A 22,204-nucleotide genomic window follows, 5' to 3' on the forward strand; every position below is an offset into this window, starting at 1 on the left:
CCTCCCCCTCATACCAGCCACTCAATGCCCTTCCCCACAGATTGGAAACCCCTACAGAGAGGAAACTGGGTCACCCCCAAGAGACTTCAGAGTCCCAGGGAGGGGGGCTCAGAGCCTCCCCCTAGGGAGTGCCCCCACCCCACCCTCACCAACTGGCAAAGTCCCAAGGGGAAGAAGGCTGGGCCGCCCCCATCAGACCACTGGTTGCTAGGGGCACACCTCCCCTCTCCGGCTGGCCTGCCCCCACGTACGCATGTCAAACAGATCCTTCTTGGGGCTGTCCTCCAGCTGCAGAACGTCCGGGGTGTCCAGACCCTGCGTGTTGACGTATAGGTGGTCCTCGTAGTCTCTGGGGCCCCTGGTGTCGGCCTGCACGTAGCCGTCCCCCGGCGGGCCTGGGGAGCACAGGAGGAGTGGAGGGTCAGCTGCAGGAGCCCAAGACCCGAGGAGCAGGAGGGATCACACAGGGAGCCCCATCGCCACCTGCCGCCCTCCAGGCACCGCCTGGAGTGACAGACCGCAGGAATGTCCCCCCAGGAGCTTCGAGCTCCGGAGGGCACCCCCAGGCAGGGACACTGCCACCAGGCAGGACAGTAGCAGAAAGCCCCAGGCGTAGGCTGATGTGCACATCCAAAATCTAATCCCGATGAAACTGGTCCCCTGTGATTACGCTCCCCACACAACACGCAGGTCGCTCGATAGTGTGCCTGTACTATTTTAGGGTTTCCTTTCTTTTCTTAACTGTGAGTTAACACCCACAGAGCAGCAAAGTTCTCCTTCCCTGGGGCCACTCAGATTCTGCCAGACCCTGACCAGGCCCCTGGCCTCAGCCACCGGCCACCGTGTCCCACCAGGTGCCGGGGGCGGTCTGCTGGGCTGAGAGGTGGGAAGTGGCATCTGGGGGCCGCAGTTTCCTTTTCTCACATCTGAGCAAGGCTGAGCTTCTCTTCCTAGGGTCAAAGGGCATCCGCATGTATTCTTCTCAGAACTGTCTATTCGTTTCTAAACGTCACTGTTTTTAATCCTTGGCAGAGAAATCATGATTTCAATGCACTGTGCGGCCACAGCCAGCCCGAGAGCCCTACGGTTGGTAATACCCGTCATGCCAGTGACATCTTTGCCCTCCGGGACATGTGAACTCACACGCCAGCCCCATCTGTCCTCTGTGGACATGGGCAGGTCTGCTAACCTCTCTGCGCCCCCCTTCCTCTGTGAAATGGGGTGCTAGGGTTAGATCCTTTATAAGCAGGGCTGAGGGCTACAACCTTAGAACAGTATCATCAAAGTTAGAATTCAGGACACCTGGGGGGCTCAGTCAGTTAAGCGTCTGCCTGCAGATCAGGTCATGATCCCGGGGTCCTGGGATCCAGCCTGCATAGGTCTCCCTGCTCAGTGGGGGGCCTGCTTCCCCCTCTGTCTGCCCCTCCCCCGCTTGTGCGCTCACTCACATAAATAAATAAGTAAATACTCTAAAAAAAAATTATGATTCAGTTTGAGGACTGATGACGTGTGGGTCCTGGGTGGCTGATATAGGCAGAGGGCAGGTCTCCTGGTCTGCCTGGAGAGGCACAAACTCTTCCAGCCCACCACAGCCAGAGCCGGCGGAATAAGCCTGGGTGGCAGGAATCCAGACCAAGAGCCAACTCCTGGGCATCGGAGCTGGGGCACGAACACAGCGGTAGGAGTTCTCGGCTAGACAATAGGGAAGGGCGTAACCAGAAGCAGGAGCATGCGGAGGCTTGGGGCTGGGAGACGCTGGGGAGACGCAGGGCAGTCAGACCAGGTACGAGCACCTGCAGGGCGCCCAACAACAAAAGTGGCCTTTAAACACCATGCTAGGAGCGCCAAAGACGCCCAGATTACCGGGGAAGATCTACAAACAACCCCAAACCCAGCACAGATGTTCGTGAGGCTGCGGGGGAAACAGGCAGCTGCAGCGAGGCTGGTGGGCGGACAGCCCCGCAGCCTCGGGAGTGTGACAAACACTGTTCCCCGCCGTCCCCCAACCTCGCCTCCGCCGGGCAGACACAGCCGCAAGGCCCTCCGTGCCCGGCAGGAGGGCCCGCGCGAGCAGAGCAAGCTGAGCTGTAGGGCCTGGTCACGAGCCCGCAGCCCTATGGATGGACGCCATGGTGAGCAAGGACCGGCACACCTCGAGGGCCAGCACCTCTGCACGTCACACCGAGTGTGCAAGGACACACTCCTGGCTGCAAGGGAAAGGCAGGTCGCTTCCAGCGACGTGTAATGAGGTGAGAGGCTCACAGGCTGAAAACGCATCGTTTCGTCAAAACAAAAGTCCACGGTACCTTGATGGGTGCCCGACGACGGGACGTCCACCCAAACGGAAGAAGCAGCCACTCGGGGGACGGGCCCTACTGGGAACCCTAGCCCACCTCGTGCTGTCCTCCCCGCACACACCTGGAGGTCCACCCACACCTCCGGGCCGAGCAGGGGCCAAACAAAACAAGGGTGAGGACGTGTGCGCGGACAGGCGCGGAGCGAACCCCAGGGCGGACGGCTGCGTGGGGACGCGAGCTGGACAGCGAGCGTGCAGAGCCCCCACCGTCCGTGAGATCGTGGAGAGTGACACGCGCCGGGGAAACGAGACCAGAAGCGAAGGACAGTGGTGGCCTGCGCGGGCAGGCGGAGAGGCAGACGGGGCAGGGGTGCCCAGCAACGTCTCACCAAGTGCACTTTCACCCCAGCATTTTGAACCACGGGAATACAGCACCTCTGCCCAAAATGCAACGAAAGTGGTCTGTGCGGAATAAAAAGAAACTGACGCCGATGACCCCAAGAGCAGGGAGTGAGCGCAGTCTCACAGGGCCAAGTGAAGAGAGGGCAGGGGCGGGGCTGGGGCACCTACCAGCACTTGGGGCGCCCAGGTCCCACGGCAGGCTGCACGTGTCCCTTCGAGCAGGAGATGCCCCCTGCAAAAGACAGTGAGGGTCCTCCAGCCACATGCAAGTCCCCATCCCTGGGCCCCACACCGCCCTCCTCAACCCTCCACGCACTTCTGCCGCAGCCTCAGCTGCGCTCTGCACCTTCCTGCCACCTGCCACATTCTGTTCCTTCCACCTGGGTGCCCTTCCCTGCACTGCTCTCCCAGGCAACTCCTATCACCCGTCAGGGCCGGCCCAAACGCTGCTTCCTCCTGAAAGTCCTCCTGACCCCCGAGTTGGACTCCCTGTCATAGATTCCTGGTACCGCCCCGGACACCCTTTTCATGGCCCTGATGAGACTGTGGATACGAGAATCCCCTCAGGTTCTGAGGCTGGAGTAGGGCCAGACACCCTGTGCGGTTTGGGCAGGGAAGGGAGGAAGGCCCAGGACCCGCCGCCGTGATCACAGAGAAGAGAAAGAGAAGGCGACGCTGGGGTTAGGCCCGAGAAGTCAGCGCCTGGGGACAAACCCCCGCAACCCCCCACCTCTGCTGGCCCAGCCCATGAGGGCCAAAGAGGCTGACCTGGCTGAGGGCCCCGAGGGCACAGGGCTGAGTCAGGGCGAGCCTGGAGTCCACCAGTCCGCCCAGGGGCGGCTCCTTCCCTGGGATGCTGTTGTAGTAATTGTGTTCCGATTCCTCCTCATGCCCCCAGGCCGAGTCCTCTGGCCTGGTCAGCCTGGGGACAGACAGCAAGCGGGAGCACAGGCAGGAGCCTCAGGGCTCAGGGGCAGAGAGAATGATGACCCCCAAGAGGGTGCTAAGGCCTTGCAGCTTGAGTTTCTGGCTCTGGCGCTCCCGGGCTGGCTGTGGGGGGAGCTACGTGCTCTTTCCCACCGGGGTGCTGTGAGCTCCCCAGCGCTTCTGCTAAGCCACAGTGGTCCTCGCTCTGGCGGGTGGGGGGGACACGCTCGCCCCACGCTTGTACCCAGAGCCAGTCCCGAGGTTAGGGTGGCAGTGCTGTCAGCACTGCCACGGCCCTGCCCTCTGGCCCTGCGGGTCCTGAGAGTAAAACAGGGGCAGCCACGGGAACCGGCCCCCAAACCCCCCGCCCCTGCAAGGCCCGGGAGGCGTGCACATGTGTGGGGCGTGAGCCCACAGGGACAGGGTTCCAGGCACGCGGGTGAGGACTCCCACAGCCCAGTCTGTCCCTGCGAACTCCGCTCTTGGAAACGGCTCACACGGTTTACCCACTACTTAGTCGGGCAGTTGGCTACCTCGTGAGCCAGGCAGCTGAGCACAAGGCTCTGCGATCCAGCTGGCTGCCCACAGGCGGCGGCCCAGCAGCTAAGAATGGATTTTTCTGTTTTAAGCCACAGAACTTTTCAATGATTCAGAGAACAGCAAAAGAACAATGTTTGGTGACACGTGAAAGCGACATGAAGTCCAAACTTCGTGTCTGTAAACAGACTTGCTGGCCCTCAGCCCGGGACCCCTCGAGACACCCCCACGCCACAGCGGCCAGGACAGGAGGTCCGGCCGCACAGCCGAGAGCATGGACCCTCTGGCCCTCTGCAGAAGTGGGGGCCCCCGCCCGGAGCGGCTCCTCAGATCTTTGCCTCAGCCAGCCGGGGCAGAGCAGGTGCATTCGTGCCGGGTTCCCAGACGAGGGGACGGGCCCGGCGGTGGGCCACGAGCCCACGGGGCGCACGGAGGAAAGTCGGGACAGAGCAGAGACGGCCCCCAACGCGGAGGAGGCAAGCACGAGGCCCGGGTGCCTGGCCTCGGTCAGGGCACACGCTGTCCCCGGGAAGACAGGACAAGGCAGGTCTGTACCTTTCCGGGGCCACGACCACCCGGGGGGGGCTATGCAGGTACTGTTTGAAGCGCAGCTCGAAGGCTTGGCCCACGGTGCTGATGACGCTCTGGGCGACGCCCCCGCAGCACTCCAGGATGTGGCAGGCTGCAGACGGCGGCACGTTACGGGGCATCCGTCGGCCTGGCCCCTGGGGCCCCCAGCCGCCCCCGCCGGGACCTCACCTCTCTGGTTGATGGGATCCTTGGCTACATAGGCTACATAATCCGTCATGTCCTGGAAAGAGAGCGAGCACAGGGCAGGGGTCAGCCCGGCCAGGAAGCCGCCCCCGAATCCAGCGGTGCGGGGCCCTCTTCAGGGAACAGAAGGGGCATGAGTCCACCCCCAGCCCCCGGCCTTACCGTGTCGCCGCCCGACGCGAAGGAGATGGACTGCATGTGGTGGTTGGCAATGATCTGGCCGGAGAGAGACATACGTGGTCACAGGCCAGGGCCACAGGGAGTGGACCAGAAATACACCTGGATGGGGACGGCCCCCGGGGCAGGGTGCAGAGGTCACGCCCACCCCCAAGCATGCGCAAACGCACCCAACACCCACAGAAGCACAGACACGCACAGTCACACACAGAGACACAGACACACTCCTCCCTGCACAGATGCCCCCACGGGGACAGGTCCAGAGACACAGCCACTACCACATACACCGGGACACACTCAAGCCCTCTCCACACCCTGACATGCCCCGCGTGGGCCTGCACAGCCACACACATGACACCTGGGGCCCCCGGATCATTGGGCACACCCAGGGCCACCTCATAGGCAGAGACCCAGGCAGGACTGCCCCAGGCTCCAGGGTCCACAATACCCACCCTGTGCTCATTTGCATGCTCATTTGCATGCTCATTTGCATGGGCTGGCTCATCTGCGGTTCACTTATGCATGCGCCCTCATTTGCATGTGTCCTGTGTGCACATCTGCACACTCGTTTCCATGCTTGCTTGTGTGCTCGCTTGCCACCATCCATGGCTGTCCTGAGTGCTCAGGTGCCTCCATGACCCAGGGAGCAGTCAGTGGCTCCCCAGGTCCGCCACACACAACCTGGCTTGGGTTCCCTCCCTCCGAGTGCCCCCACAGCCGCACATCCCAGCACTCTCCAGGGTCACGGTGCTGTCTCGACAAGTCCCGAGGCTGTGACTTCTCCACCTCTGTCTCCCCAGAGAGGGCCTCTGCCTGGGATGTCCTCTGCTCACCTCCTCCCTCCCAGCTCACCTCACCACCTCTGGGAAGCCCTCCAGGATGCCCCCGCTCCATCACAGAGCCTACTGCACACCTACAACATCCCTTGCCGGGCCCCATGGTCCTTTTTAGGATTTGTAATTATTCTCTTGGTTTCCACCAAGACTCCAAGCCAGGGCCCTCCCCCGGGCACTGCTGACCCTGCGTCCGGGTCATTCTCTGCAGGGGCGTGGTGGTTGGTGGCAGCCCCGCACTGTGCCTGCCATGAGGGCAGCTCAGCTCCTGGCTCCGGGTGGGTTCTCTGCACACCCCAGGGGACCACATCCACCCGCGGCCCTGCACCCAGCACCCCTCCAGCCTCCCCCAGAAGCCAGGGCGGCCCTGCAGCTGGCGACACCCACCTGGCGCGTGGCGGGCACCGAGAGGTTGAGGCCGTCGGTTGAGATGCTCACAGCGATGCTCATCCCGGCGAAGCGCAGGTTGCTCTTGCCCAGGATGGAGGCCAGCGCTTTGTTGGGGGCCTGGGGTGGGGATGGGGCAGGGGGCAGTGCGGGGCCTGCAGGCTGGCTAGCTCCGCACCCGCTGCAGAAGGCGGGGCTGCGGGGGAAGGGGGGCGCTGGGGCGGGGCCCAAGGTCGGCCACGCCAGCCCCCACTGCTCCAGCCACGCCCACCAGTACCACTCAGGGACCGGGAGCCCCTCACCCACCTTCTTCTTCCAGGAGCCCCGGATGCCAGGCACGGCCTCATGGAGCCGGTTGATGGCTTCCCTGCATGGGGGGAGGGAGGAGGGGCTCAGTGAGCTTGAGAGGGGGTGGGGCGCTTGGGGAGGAGGCAAGAGCTCGCAGAGTGTGGGGGTCAGATGCCACGGGCTCTCAGGAGGGAGGGAAGCTAGGGCTCCTGGAAAGGGGAGGAAGGGACAGAGCCCTGGATCAGGGCTACTGGCCCCCACCCGGTGCATGCCTGCAGACTCCCCCACACACCACCCTCGGTTCTCACCCTCTGGCGCCTCCCTTCTCAGTGACCAATGCATCCCTGGACCACAGCCCAACGTTAGACCACAGCGCGCAGACAGGGGATGAGCACAGGCCCAGAGCCTGGACCCCAAATTCCGCGTGGCCACAGGCCCGTCAGATCCCCATCTGTGGCTTGAGAGGGTGACTCTGCTCTGGGCTCCCCCAGACAATAAGCAACAGACCGCTGGGAAACAGCCAGTCCCCCAGGGGGCCAGGACATCACGGGACCCTGAAGGTCAGACTACACCGGGCCCGGGAAAACTGGTGCCACAAGAACAAACCCGACCCTTGCATCCAGCCGGCGGGAAGTTGAACAGAGCGGCCACCTGGAAATGGTCCAGCAGCTCTCCAAACAGCGAGATGAGGGGTCAGCATACAGCCCCCCACAGCCGGGTGACACACCCAGGAAAAAAGGAAACACAATCCACACAAGACCTGTTCACAGCAGCTCAAGTTGTGATAACCACTGACACCCAAGGGTCCACCGACTCGTGAACAGATACACAGGCCTCCCCCATGTGCAGGAGCGTCCCGGCCCCAGCAGGAGCGAGGTCCCCACACATGGCCCCAGGGACGACCCTGAGCCCACAGCGCTCAGGGGGAGAACCAGACACAGGAGGCCCCACGGGGTGTCAGTCCACGTATGTGACACGTCCCGACCAGGCTCCTCCACGCATGGGAAGGGGCCTTGTGGGGGCGGGGGATGGGGGAGGGTTGGGAGAGGGGGTGACTGCCGATGGGCACAGAGCCTCTTTTTGGGCTGATGGAATGTTCTAGAATTGGGGAGGGAGTGGTTGCACAACCCTGGGGAGAAACTAAAACACATCGGCTTGTGTACTTTAGCGGGTGAGCTGCTGACACGTGAATGACGTCTCAGCAGTGTTTTCCTGTCTACAGCCAACAGACTAGCTCAGTGCTCACAGGCAAAAAGATGTCTCTCCCCTCGGGCTCGGCCCTGGCTGGACCCAGAACTCTTCGTTACTGTTCCCAGAAGCTCAGAGCACCATGAGATCACCGTCTCTGCCCCAAAGACAGCAGGGACCACAGAGATGCTGTCTCCGCCCTGGACAGGCTCCCAGCCCGTCGGCCCTGACCCCAGTCTTAACCAGGAACGATCCAGCACCCACAGGTCCCACACACTGCAAGGGACCAGGCATCCTCTCTACCTGAGAGAGAAAATCCAGGGTCTGGGGAGCAGGGGCCTCCGGAGGCCAGGACAGAAAGGGGACTCAGACACCACGCGCCCCACCCCAAGGCCATTCCAACTCCTGGCCACACTGTTGCCCAACCCGGGTGGCAGGAGGGAACCTCACCGTGCCTCTCCTCCTGGGCTCCCAGGGCAAACTGTCTGAGCCACCTCCGAAGCCTCACATCAGCCCTCCCCAGCTGCCCCGAGCCCCTGACCCCACAGCGGCCGGTCTCCGAGGCTCACCTGGTCACCTGGGTGCGGGTGTTAAAATCCAGAGAGCGCATGGAGCGGAGGATTTCAATGCAGCCCATGTACTGCGGGGAGAGAGAACGAGCCGTTAGCAGGTGGGCCCCTAGCACCAGCCCAGACGGGCCCGGGGCAGGGGACAGGTGAACCCAAGCCTTTCCTCCAGCACGCGCTGCTCTCTCTCCTCTCCCCCCACTGGGCTGCAGCCCTGCCCCATGCTCAGCAACATCCTGCCCTGCTGCCCCAGGGCCTTTGCACCTGCTGCCCTCCTTCTCCCTCAACTCGCAGACGGGTTCCTTCCCCATCTCGAGGCTCAGCAGCCACATCCTCGGAGCCACCTTCCCGGACGCTAAGCAAGTGCTTTCCGGAAGCTGACTGATCCCTCCAGGCCCAGGCTGGGCTGCTGTTGGTCCAACTGTCTGCTGTTAGTTCTCGCTTTCCATTCCATGGGGGCATGAGCCCAGGAGGGCCAGGAGCGTGAGCAGGACGGCAAGGCTCTGGCTCACACTCAAACCCCCACACCCAGCACAGGGCCCGCAGGCAGATAGGGAGGAAACCATCTGGACCATGAAACCCAACCCTTGGACTGTCTGGACCTTTCCAGGGGAAGTGTGCCAACCCCTGCCGAGGCCGCCATCCCCACAAAAGGGGGCTTCCGAGTCTCCGAGAGATGACGCTGAGGGACAACAGGGGAAGAAACAGCGGCAGAGCTCCCTGACTGCTTCAACCGCTGCGAGAGGAGGCCGTCGGGAACCAGCCCAGGCCGGAAGCCTCATTCCGGCCCGCGTCTGGGTGCTGGGGCGTCTGCCGTGCTGCACCGATGGCCTCATGGCAGCACCCCTCACCGTGCGCCCTGGAACACGCGTGTGCAACCTCCAGAACAGGCAAACCCCGGAGACAGAAAGGTGGCCGGCAGGTGCCAGCAGCTGGGGGAGGCGGGGTTCGGCGCTAATGGGAACGGGTGTTTCTGGAATGACGGAATGTTCTGGAACCAGAGAGTGCTGATGGTTGCGTGACCTTGTGAATGTACTAAATACCATTAAAGCATACGTACACTTGGAAAAGGGTAATGGGGGGCACCTGGGTGGCTCAGTCTGTGGAACACGCCACTCTTGATCTCGGGGTCATGAGCTCAAGCCCCCTGCTGGGCCCAGACCTTACTTAAAATAAAAGCATAGAATAGAACAGAACAGGATAGAAAATAGTTAATGGGTAACTGTTGTAAATGTTACCTCAATTTTTAAAAAATCACAAATTCACACACACTTTGACCTTGAAACTTCATTGTAGGACTTCACCGCACAGATACAACAGCCCAGGGGCTGTGGGGGTGTGTACCAGTTGGGGTGTGGGGCAGCCCATGTCCTGCCCTCCACGGGGCTCTGAGCCTGCAGGACTGGAAGGGGAACAGGCGGGCAGGTGTGTGCTGCCAGCAAGATGCCCTGGTGGGTCAGCGCCCGCCCACTCCCTTTTCCCCCAAGCTGCCCTTCATGCTGGCCCCAGGGGCTGGCTCCCCATGCCTGGCCCTCCTCTGTGCGCCCTGCCCCCCTCAGTCTTCCCTCAGGTACACCTTTCGCACACACCCTCCTGTCCTGCTGGTACCGGTAGCACTGAACAAATCAGCTAGAAGTCAGAGACATCCTAAATCTCAACACATCCAGTGTATCAGATTCAATACATGATCCAGTTCAACTGGAAATGCCACTAAACAATGAATATTTTCTTAGTATAAGTATGTCCTAAATAGTTCGTGGGACATACTTATACCAAGAATTATTGGTGTTCACTGAACTTTTCATTTAACTGGGTGCCCTATATTCTTCCTAAATATAAACAAATCATGGTTCTTGGAATGCAAGGGTATGCATTTGTAAGAAAGACAGGAATTTTTTATGTATTTATATGAGATTATCTCCAAGGTCTCTCATTAAGTAGCAGGAACAAGGTGTAGAACAGGGGCCATGGTGAGTCATCATTCACATGCACAAGGGGTCAAGGACAAACACGTACACACACGCATGTATATACTGTGTGTGTGTGTGTGTGTTTGCTCGAGCACAGATGAGTGATTCTAGCAGGTTATAGTGGCTGCTTCTGGGAGAGAAACCTCATGCTATTGACAGACTGTAAAACACAGTCATAAGCCATTCCTCCCTCATCCAAGCCCTAGGGGTGGCCATGGAACATTGTTTGGGCCAAAGAGATGTCACCAAAGGTGACTCAGTCAAGGTCTAAAGAATCACTTGTGCCCTGGATCTTGTCCCTCACGGGTCTCAGGTACCTGAGACACGGCCAGGCCAGCCTGCTCCATGAGGACAGATACGTGGCCCATCACCATCATCCCAGCGGTCACTGGCCCATCGCCACGTGAATGAAGAAACACAAGAAATAGTAAATGTTTGTCGTCCTGCACTAGACTGTGGAATGATTTGTTACATGGTGAGTGCTAACTGAGATAGTGACCCGAGGAAGCGCAGGAGCAAGCCGAGCAAAGACCCAGGCAAAGGGAATGGCAAGTAGCAGGCACAGAAGTGAGAACAAGCAAGGAGAGGCCACAGACTCACTCCAGTGCAGCTAGAGCAGAGAATCCGGGAGCAAAGAGAGATGACAGGACACAAGCAAGGAGGCTGCAAGGCACCAGGGCAGGGATAATGGGCTGGGTTTCATGCTACGTACACTGGGGAGCCATGAGAGACTTTTAAGTAGGGAGTGAATAGATCTTCTCACCTTCTCTTGGGTGGACGAATGGTTGGATGGACGGATGGATGGACAGATGGACGGATGGATGGATGGACAGATGGACGGATGGATGGATGGACAGATGGACGAATGGTTGGATGGATGGATGGACAGATGGACGGATGGATGGATGGACGGATGATGGAAGGAAAGGTGGATGGATAGATAGAGGATAGATGGACGGATGGACTGATGGATGGGGGATGGTTAGATGATGGATGGAAAGGTGGATGGATGGAGAGTTGGATGATGGATGATGGATAAAGGACAGGTGGACATATGATGGGTGAACAAAGAGATGGACAGATGGATAGGAGGAGGGACCATGGATGGACGGATGGATGGATGGACGGATGGGCGGATGATGGATGGAAAGACAGACAGGATGGGTGGACAGATGGACGGATGGGTGGATGAACGGATGATGGATAGACAGATGGACAGACGGATGGGCATGGCCTATATGCCAGGCATGTGTTAGACAACTGGGACCTCACAGGGAATTTGTTGCAGTCCCTGACCCCGAGTGGATTTTCTCACTGAGGGGACAGCTTTGGTGGGATGCTGGCTGCCCAACAGGTATGTTCCCTCTAGGTACGGAGTCTGTGCCGTGGGTGTCAGTGTTCTAAGCCCAGGATGAAGGGTTCTGATTCCCATACCACCCCCAAGTTCACCCCAATTAATGTCCGGTCCTCTCTGGGAGGCTGAAATCCTCCAGTGTGCCCCCAGTCCCTGCTTGGCGAAGGGTGGGGAGCACGACTTACTTGTGCTGGAAAGATGGGAGCTCCCAGAAGGAATGCAGCGGGGGCACCCCGGAGGGCTGGGAACAAGGGCTGCAAACTCAGATGCCAAAGGGGCCAGAGGGGGGAGGCCGGCAGACGGCCAGGGCAGGCTCCTGCACACGCAGATGCCAAAGGGGCCAGAGAGGGGAGGCCGGCAGACGGCCAGGGCGGGCTCCTGCACACGCAGACCGTCCTTACTGATCACACATGACCTCTGTCAAGGCACCGTCCCCGTGTCCCTGCGCCACAGGGACAACTGTTAGCCCTCAGGAAACGCAGGTCCAAGGAGGCTCAAAGAAAGCACAAGCTTATAGGTGGCAGAGGCAGGATTTGAACCCATGCACCGAGGCCCTGGTGTCTCTGGCACGACCACAGGTGTGGGCCTACACAGCATATTCCACAGCCATGGGGGCCCAGGGCTACCAGACACCTGATTTTTTTTTTTAAAGGAGACCCGAAATCCGGGGGCTTTGGTGTGAAATCTCGTAATTTGTAAATGGTGACCAGAAACAGAATTTTTACTTTTAAATAGATAGCAGGGATCAAAGCTCAGAAGTCAGATTCAGCCTAGGGTTGGTCACCAGGGAGCATGACCTCCACCAAGGAAGCACCACCCACTGGACGCCAGCTGTGCTGGGCTGGACGCTGGCCTCACTGAAGGTCTGTGCACCTGCTCCCCCACCCAGAGCCTATAGACGGCCCCTAAATCCCAGATGGGTGTCCCAGGAAGACACCAGGGGAGCTCAGAGTGGCAGATCCAAGAGATGCAGCGCCTGCCTGATCCTGGGAGCCTTGGCAGGAGCGTCCCCCCACCAACCCCCAACCCCCACCCCCGCGAACCTGCACCTCCGACCAGCAGCCTCCAGGGCCCAGAGCCGGGAAAGCCGACTCTGCCATTGACTTAGGCTGTCCCGTGTGTGGTGACTGGTGAGAGCCTCCCGGGACACTAACACAGGTCAAGAAGAGACCCCACATGGCTCTGTATCCCACCTCCCCCTGGGCACACGTGGAAGCACAGGCAGGCCACAGCCCACCCTAGAACACTACAGGGAAGGAGCTCTTTTTGAGGCCTGGAGGGGGAAGGGACAGAGCCAGCTCCCACAGCAAGCCAGGCCTGCGGAGATGTGTGAGCACCCAGCTGTCTGCGCTCCCGGCGGGGAGAGCCTCACACATCATCCTCTGCCGTATGGCCCACACTACTGTGGCCCCAACATTCTAAGCAGACTCCATCTATAAACATAACTGGGTTTATTTTCTAAGGAAATGGCAGGAAACCATTCAAGTCCTCATCAGTAGATGAGAAGATCCATGTAGCGGGTCCCCCACGTGGGAGCGTCCCCGGCCCCAGCAGGAGCGAGGCCCCCGCACGTGCTGCCCCGGGGACAGACCCCGAGCCCACGACACTCAGGGAGGGAACCAGACACAGAAGGGCACGTGGGGTGTGAGTCCACGCATGCGACACGTCCATGGAGGGCAAGCGAGCCCATGAGGCCCCGGGGCTGGGGGGGGCGGGGACAGCTGATGGGGACGGGGCTTCTTCCTGGGGAGACGGAACGTTCTCGGATTAGAGCAATAGTGAGGGTTTCTGTAAATTTGTACTAAAAACCCCTGAACTGTACAATTTAAGTGGGCAAATTTTATGGTACTGAATTCTATCTTAGGTTTTTTTATTTGTTTGAGGAAAAGAGGAAACTGCCTATCGCGCCCGACAGCCTCTGGTTTGAAGCCTACTCAAGCTTTTCTGAGCGGCACTGGAACGGCCGCAGCACGATCGTAAGGCGAAGTGTCTGTCCAGGCGACTCTGCTAAGACAAGGCTGCGGAAGTCTGTGGGCACCCAGGAAGCTCGCACAGCCTCTAAACCCCCCTCCCGGCGAAGCTGCAGAGCAGCCTAGGGGGTTGCAAGGGGTAGTGGGGGGGGGGCTCTGCAGGCACCTGGCGTGGGGGAAGGGGGCTTGGTCTGTGCGGCCAATAGCCGAGCTCCAGGTGAGCAAAAGTGCATCCTCCACGAACCTGAGAATCCCATCCACGCCTTACGTCCACCCCTCAGTTCTGAGGCTCTGACCCCACAGAGACTTACTACTCACGAAGGAGATAGACGTCCCCCTGGCCCGTGTGTGGGTCTCCAGGGGCCGCGTAACCACCAGGATCGGGACAGTGGATATCAATGGGGCCCTGCTCTCTCCTGGTTCTAGAGACCACGTGTCCAAATCAGACGTCGGCTGGGTGTGTTCCTGCCGAAGGCTCCAGGGCAAGGATGCCGGTCCTCCAGGTCCTCACAGGATGGCCCCAGCCCCATCCGGCCAGTCATCTCCGCCTCTGTAGTCACACGGCTTCTCCCCGCGTCCGCGCTTCTCTCCTCTCGGGACACCAGTACTTCTAGACTTCACGGGATCTGGGGCCCTGGGGGGCTCCATCAGTAAAGCGTCTGACTCCTGATTTCAGCTCAGGTCACGACCTCAGGGTCGGGAGATGGAGCCCTGCCCCAGGCTCTGTGCTCAGCGGGGACTCGGCTGGAGACACACTCCCTGTCCCTCTGCCCCTCCGCCTGCTCACTCATGCTTGTGTGCTGTCTCAAAAAAAAAAAAAAATTTACAGCCCATCCTAACCTAGGATGGCCTTGTCGCTACCAGATTCCATCTGCAAATAAAGTCCCATTCGGAGGTCCCAGTGGACATGGAGTTGGGGGGACACCATGCTTTCCAATACACCAAGTGACCCAAGTTTCCAGAACCGTATCAGGACGGACATCCACCCTGCCTCTTGCTTTGCTGGATGGGGAAAAGGCAGCCCAGCCCTGTGCTTCCAGCCCTGAACGCACAACCTAAACCCAGTCGTGCGCAAACGCCCGCCCGACACCAGCGGAGAGACAGCTGCACCATCACTAGAAAGCGGGGCGCCCCACTCCGAGCACGGGGAGACTCCCACATTGGAGTCTCCCAATCAATGATTTTACGTCCCCTGGGACTTCAGAACATCCCGCCGGGCATTCGTGCATGTGGGAAACCCTGTGCAATCACCATGCCCCCAACCGACCTCACCTCACCCGTAACACGAGGTGTGTGGGGCCACTTTTGTTCGTTTACTTTCTGTGGCAGGATGCACCTGCAAGTCCCCATGGTCACTATTACATGAAGCACGCTCACACCCCCACCCTCTGGCTCCAGAACTTTCCATCCCCCCATACGGAGACTCTGTCTCCACGAAGCACGGACCCCCCAGCCCTGTCCCAGCCCCTGCACCCACCCCCTCCTCTCCATGCAGACGGGACTCCTCTGGGGCCCTCCTGGGAGTGGGACCTGCAGGATGGGTCCTTCTGGTTCTGGCCACTCTCGCTGAGCCCCATACCCTCGGGGTCCCTCCGTGTGTGGCAGGGGTCAGGGTCCCTCCCTTCCTGAGGCTGGACCGTGTACCCGCGTGGGGACGGACCACGCTGTGTGTGTCCACCTGTGGGCAGACGCTGGGCGCTTCCTAGAGCACCTGCTGTGACTGGTGCTACCATGAGCACAGGGCGTGGGAACCTGCTTTCACGTCTTCGGAGGGTACACCCAGACAGGGCAGGACTGGGTCACGTGGGGATTCTGTTTAACTTTTCAGGACGGTCTTAATACACACTGGATTTAGTGACACTATCACGCGTATTGACAGAAGACTATTTTGCGTAGCTCAGACGTTACCAGGACTTGTCCACTAGTTCAGAATATCACGTCGCTTACAGCAATGCCAGTGGTGTCTGAGCTGCTGGACCCCACGTCCACCGCAGCCGTGTGCACCCTGGGCGTCATGAAGGCACCAGCTTCCACCCAGGTCCCAGTGCGTCTATACATGTGGAGCGAAGTCTATACATGTACACACCGAAACATATCCTGAGCTATTACAGATTGTTGTCACTGTGTTTCTCCTTTTTATTGCTGCTTTGTTACATCCTATGGATTCTCAGGGAAACCAACCTGCAGGAGGTGTTACAGATAGACCTGAGGTTCATGTCATGGTGGAGGGTTACAAAATACTGGGTCTAAATGAGGAGCTCTTAAGCCAACAGAACTGCAAGCCGTTGTCTTAAACCAAAGTCGGAATCACCTGGAAACTGTGACTGCAGGGGGCCCACCCCAGAGTCTCTGACACAGCAGCTCTGGCGTGGAGCCCAAGAATGTGCATTTATAACAAGTCCCCAGACATCTGGGCACCACACTGTTCATCACTGGCTTCAGTCAACTTGATAATCCCATCTCTCTTGCTATGAATAGATTTTTGCCATTTGGGGCCATTGAGGTCTGGGGGGAAAGAGAACTAAGGAAGGAACGGTCTTCTTTTCTTCCAATGCACATGGTTGGATCCATGTGTGATGCCTGGTGCAGTGGCTACCATTCTGGGACCATGAGGGCAGCTAAGCCGGCATACTGAAGACAGCAGCACAAAAGGATGGAAAGACCTTAGGTCATCAGGGATGTTGTCAAGCTACTGAATTAAGTCATCCTGGAGACACCCCACCCCTTGTCTTCAAGGAATAAGCTGTGTTTCAGCCAAAAACATCTCTATTCAGTTAATCTCCCACAGTTCCCTTGCATTATCACGAGCGTATGAAAACCACACTTCAGGAAAAACTGAGTGATATGGAGTCCTCACTGTTTCACTGACATGTGTCCAGGCTTGAGCTCTGATCCCTCCCAGCCAGTCAGTCCACCTGGCCAGGGTCAATGTCTTTCTGTGTCCCACAGCACCACGAGCAGAGCTGGGCACACCGTTTTAAAACCTTTGTTCATGGAGAGCTTATGACAGGGCACGAATGAGGGCTCCTCACGAAAGAGAAAGGTCTCAAGGCACCTGGGCGGCTCCGTCGTGATGCATCTGCCTTTGCCTCAGGTCACGATCTCAAGGTCTTGGGATGGAGCCCTGCATCAGGCTCCCTGCTCAGTGGGCAGCCTGCTTCTCCCTCTCCCTCTGCCCCTGCTAGTGCGCGCACTCTCTCTCTCTCTCACTCTATCTCTCAAATAGATAAAAAAATATATTTTTTTTATTTAAAAAGCAGAAAGTTCTTATCAGTGGAGTTTTTATGAAATCAGAAGCCCAATGCATCAAAATGGTATGAGTGGGAGGAAGACAGGATTGGTGGGCCACAGAGCTTGATGCAAATTCTGGCTCGTCCACAGTGCGGGTTCACATTCTTAACAGCGAAAGTTTGCTCAGACACCCGCCCTTCAGAAACATCAGAAGATCAGGGACAACTAGAACTGAACTGTCCAGTAAGGCAAACATGTGCCTCATGCAACCACCTGAATTTTACTTAAAATTAAATAAAACTAAAATTTCATTTGTCACACTAGCCACATTTCAAAGGCTAAGTGGCCAGGTGGGGCTACCATACTGGACAGCAGAGATCTGGAACATTCCATTGCCTCAGGGAGGTCTTTGGGCGGCGATGCTCTAGGTCCACCCCTCAGCTAGTTGAGGCAAAGTTCATGGGACACAAGTCTGGCCAAAGAGACATGAGGGGAATCTGGCTGGGCATTTCTGAGAAAGGTTCCCTCACTCATGAAAGGACCAGAGGGGAAGAAGGCTCTTTCCTGCAGGGTGACGGGACAGCCAGAGGGAGACCTGGTCTGAGAGGGAAGTCACATCAAGGGTGGCATCCTCACCTCCTGGGGTGGCTGTCGCCCCACAGACAGGGCAGTTTAGAACAACAAACGTGAACTCTCTCAGTCTGGAGACCGGAGGCCTGAGATCCAGGAGTTCAGGGCTGGACCCCACCCCCCACCCCCTGCCCCGAAGGAGGGTCCTTCCTGCATCGGTGGAGCCTGCTGGTAGCCCCTGGTGGCCCCGGACGCGCAGCCCCGTCGCTCTGTTCTCCGCCCCCTCTTCACACAGACCTTCTCCAGGTGTCCTCACATAGTTTACCAGGAACCCTTAATTACATCGGCAAAAACCCTGTTTCCAAACAAGATCACGTTCTGGGGTTCCAGGTAGACGCGGATTTCGAGGGCACTTTCACGCCAACACAGAGTGACAGAGCCCGGATCCACAGGAAGGTCAGCGGGCCGCTGAGTGGAGCGGCCACAGAGGGGCCCTCTCCCACGAGATGACGACGTCCTTCACCTCAAAGCTCTGAGTGTGGTTTGGGGTGCAGCAGCCACCATGTCCCTTAGCAGGAGAGGGTCCCACGGGTTCCTCCACGTTGCCGTGCCTTGGTGTCCTCATCTAGATGACGGGCGGGCACCCTCAGGGCCGTGACGATGACACAGGCCGGTCCATGCCTGGCACTGTACTGGGCGCCCAGAACTCAGATGCCGCGTTCCCCTCTCTGCCTGCCGGGGCTCCACCTTCTCATCTCAAACAGGGATCTTTCCAGAGGCCCATGAGGCTTCCAGGCAAACACAGCAGAGACAGAGGCTGGTTCAGATCCTTCATCCATCAGAGACGCCTGTGGGCTCTATCTCCACAGAAAGGTCCCCACTTCTCTCCGCCCCCATGTGTCCCTGATCCAGGGACTCGTCTCTCGTCCCCTCTGGCCCTCACCCCCACCCCATTTCTACAGAGCTCCCAGAAAGACCCCTCCAAACCCCAAACTCCACCCTTTGAGCCCTGCTTAAAACCATCCGCACCAAGCTTGCCTACAACCCATTCCTCTGCTGCTTCTCTCTGGAAGCTCCACACACACGGGTCCGGGGCTGTTACCCAAACATGCCAAGTGCATTCCCTGCCACTGGGCCTTGGCACTTGCTATGCCCCTGCCTGCGACTCCCCCTCCCCAGTTGTTTCATGTCTGGGGCCTCATGGCTTCAGGTCTCATTGAAATGTCATCTCCTGCAAGATCCCTTTCCCCACGACCCCCTCTGAAGTAAACACCCAGTCTTACCCTGACATCATTCTATTTTAATTAGCACCTGCCAGTATCCGCCACTTCCGCGTTCTCTTTATTTACTATTTACTATTAGCGTCTCCCGTGGAATGAAGCCTGTAAGCACGGGGACCGGATCCTCCTTCCGCACCAGTGCGCCCGGCGTGCACTGGTATTCACTGTGTTGACGAAAACGTCATGATCATGGCAGTAACCTAACAGCGTGCGCCCCACAGCCCAAGCATCCGAATCCGGAACACTCTCTGCCCCACGCCCACAGGGCGGATGCAGCTTCTCCGGAGCTGGGAAGTCCACTATGCGCGTGACACCCTTGCTACAAAGCAAATCCTGAACCCAGTCACGCCTGCAGACCCGTTGCCAGAATTCAGGAAAAGAAAGGGCAAAGAGCCAAGTCAAAGACCCCCGAGAACAGGGACAGACCCAGACTGTGGGCCCGGCCAGTCCACGCTGGGGCCTGAGGCTCCACACATCCCACAGGGTCCCCGGATGATACAATGCTCAGACCTGAGCCAGGCGTGAAGGAGGGAGGGTCTGTTTCATTCAGGAAGTCCACACTCTCAGGGACGCAGTACTTTCCTGGGGCTGTCAAAACCAAGCGCCACAAGCCGGGCCGCTTAAGCCACAGAAACGTCTCCTCTCCCAGCTCTGCACACCCAGAAGTCTGAAATCAGGGTGTAGGCAGGGCCACGCGGCGTCTGGAGGCTCCCTCCAGGAGAGGGTCCTTCCTGCCTCCTCCAGCTCCTGGGGGTGGGGAGGAGCAACCCTTGGGGTCCCCAAGCCTGTGGGAGCATCTCTGCCACATCTGCCTTCCTCCTCATGCGGCTTCTCCCTGTGGGTCTGTGTCATTTCCCTTTTAGGACAACACCAGCCTACTCCAGGACGACCTCATTTTAACTTGATTCTATCTACAAAGACCCTGTTTCTAAAACTGTATTCACAGGTGCCCGTGGACATGAACTTAGCAGGGGACACCACTCCACCCAGTCCTCGGAGAGGTGGGACAGGAGGTGTTGGGGACAGCTGCAAAGGGAACAGAGAACCAAATGTAAATGCATTCACTTGCAGGGTCCTTGTCCCAAAAAGCCACCTGAGGGGGTGTGACTCCTGCCCGACGTTTGAGGACATTCTGGAATCTGATGGTTTCTCAGACGGAACAATGGGCTGTGGTAAGAGGACCGCTTTCTCCGGAGGGAGGGAGACCGTGCGAAGCCCTGAACGGCCAGCGTCCTCCGGGTTAGCTCGCTCTACGGGTTCAGGGACAGACATCTGAGTAGAGACGGTAAAATGTTTACAGTCGTAGGTAGAGACGCACAGATGCTCTTCCGTCTGCTTGAAAGGCTCGCCAGGATAAAGGAGGGCCCCTCGCTTTTCACCCCACCCTGAGTCCCGCAGTCCCCCCCCCCCCGCCGCCCCGAATCCTGCGGTCCGGCTGGGCGTGGCCCCTTTCCACACGCCCCCCACCTCGGCCAGGGCCTCCGCAGGTTCCGACTCCGCGAAGACGCTTTTAAGGCGGGTCCGTGGGGGTAGGACGGGCCCACCCGCGTCCCCCCCCCCGCGCACCCCCCGCAACACCCACGGAGCCGGAGAATGTTTCACCCGCGCATGCGTGCCCCCCACCCACCTGCCGCCCTCTCCCCGCCCCTCCCCACGTGACGCGGTGGGAACGCCGACCCCAGCGCCGCGCGGGCTGGAGATGGGGGTCCAGGCTGGCGGGGAGAGGAGGAAGCGTGGAGGAGAGAGACCGGAGAGCTCGCTGGGTGTGGGCGGCGGAGAGGAGGGCGGAGGGCAGCCCCAGCCTGGGGGTCCGGGGAACAGACGGTCCCAAGGACCCCGGGCGGCGCACTTACCCGCACGATGTAGGAGACCCCGGGCCCCAGGACCCTGGCGTCTGGGTGTAGCCAGCCGTGCGCCGGCTTGTGGATGAAGCTGCCTTTGCGGATCCACTCGTCGGCGGCGGCGTCCGGGGGCCCGGCCACCCCCCGCGCGCCCCGCGGCCCCCGGGCCCCCGCGGCCCGGCAGCGGCTGAGCGCGGGCAGCGGGCAAGGCGCGGCGCAACGCGGTTCGCAGGCGCCCAGGACCGCCGCCGCCAGCGCTGGGACGCCAGCCGGGCCGGCCGGCTCGGGCTGGGAGTCGGCGGCCCCCGCGCCCCCGGCCGTGCGCGCTGCAGCCGGGCTCCGGCCCAGGAAGCCCGCGGGAGCGGCGAACTTCCACTGCGGCATGCGCGGCAGCAGCGCGCAGAAGGTGGTGGGCGCCTCGGGCTCGGGGGGCGCAGGCGGTGCGGGGGGCGTGCGCCCGCCCGGACCCTGCGTCATGGCCGCGGTCGCCCGACCGAGCCCGACCGGGCGCTGCGCCTGGCGCGGAGGAGGCCCTCTCCTCCGTCCCGCTCCCTCCCCGCCGTCCCGCTCCCTCCCCGCCCCCGGCCCGGTGATGTCATCCGCCCGGCCCAGCGCGCAGCCGCGGGGGGCTGCGCCCCTGGGACCCGGGCCCTGGGCGTCCCGGCGCCTGCGGGGAGGCTGGGGAAACTGAGGCCCGCCGGAGGCCCGGACGCCGCCTCGGGTCCAGCAGCCGGGAAGGGAGACGACCCCAGCTTCGCCCCACCCACCGGTGCCCAAATTCCTAGAAGGACGGAGGTGGGAGACACAGAAATCACCTGCCTCCTCCCGCTTCTGACTGACGGGGAAACTGGCGCCTGGAAAGGGGTGGGGACGCGGTCGGCGAAGGCGAGAGCTCCAAACCCCAAGGTCGGGCCCCTCCCTCCCCACTGTTCCAGCTGGAAGACGCTGGAAAATGACCGCCTCGCTCCGTTTCCTAATGAGGAAACTGAGACCCAGAGAGGGGCACGCGACGAAGACTGGTGCCAGGCGTGTGGGTTGGGCTGGCGAGGTCTGGGAGGGAGGAGCAAAGCCCGGTCTCTGTTCTGCTTTTTCTCTGGGCTTCGGTTTCCCAGGCTGGAAGCTCGGGGCGCGAGCTGGGGGGTCACAGGCTCCTCCTCCATTTCTGGGGAGTTCTGTACGGCATTGACCCAGCTGAACTCATGGGCCCGGCCTTCAGGCCGGCCCGCCCCTCCGTCCCCAGCCTCTTAGTCCCCCACCCAGACCTCAAAGTCTGATGCCTTCTGCACCAAGGGTTCGACAGCCACGGTCACCCCAGGACCCAGCCTGCTTCCCCTCCCCCGCCCGGGGGTGGGGCTGACTGCCGGGAAACAAAGGGAGGGGGGCCGGGGCGCGCGGGCAGGTGGGAAAGGCGGGGCGAGGCTGCGGGGAGCCGGATCGATAAATCAGAGAAATGAGATCACAGCCTGGCTGTAGCCCGCGAAGCCTGTGGGGGAGGCGGCCGAGCGGGGAGGGACTCGCAGCGGATTGGCCAGCGTTGGGGTGGGGCTGGGGTCGGCGCTGCCGCGGGAACCTGCGTGTGTCACGCCTCGGGATGGCTCCAGTGCCGCTGCGTG

At 60.2% G+C, this 22,204-nt stretch overlaps 1 protein-coding gene across 2 annotated transcripts in view; it reads right to left on the reverse strand.

Moving 5' to 3' along the window:
- SHC2 (SHC adaptor protein 2) overlaps window positions 1-21,151 on the reverse strand; it is a 31,476-nt gene extending 10,325 nt beyond the window's left edge. Inside the window, exons 1-10 of one of the 2 annotated variants that reach the window (XM_059159121.1) lie at window positions 20,604-21,151; window positions 8,379-8,449; window positions 6,640-6,700; window positions 6,334-6,453; window positions 5,099-5,152; window positions 4,922-4,973; window positions 4,718-4,844; window positions 3,467-3,620; window positions 2,867-2,930; window positions 252-395 (exon numbers count right to left, since the gene is read on the reverse strand). In XM_059159121.1, coding sequence (XP_059015104.1) covers window positions 252-395; window positions 2,867-2,930; window positions 3,467-3,620; window positions 4,718-4,844; window positions 4,922-4,973; window positions 5,099-5,152; window positions 6,334-6,453; window positions 6,640-6,700; window positions 8,379-8,449; window positions 20,604-21,068 — 1,312 coding nt within the window. In that variant the 5' untranslated portion in view covers window positions 21,069-21,151. The remainder of the gene's footprint in view (window positions 1-251; window positions 396-2,866; window positions 2,931-3,466; window positions 3,621-4,717; window positions 4,845-4,921; window positions 4,974-5,098; window positions 5,153-6,333; window positions 6,454-6,639; window positions 6,701-8,378; window positions 8,450-20,603) is intronic. The other variant, XM_059159120.1, reaches the window with a different exon arrangement.
- Window positions 21,152-22,204: the final 1,053 nt, after the last annotated feature.

The sequence above is a fragment of the Mustela lutreola genome, chromosome 2, assembly GCF_030435805.1.
Source record: "Mustela lutreola isolate mMusLut2 chromosome 2, mMusLut2.pri, whole genome shotgun sequence".
Classification (NCBI taxonomy): domain Eukaryota; kingdom Metazoa; phylum Chordata; class Mammalia; order Carnivora; family Mustelidae; genus Mustela; species Mustela lutreola.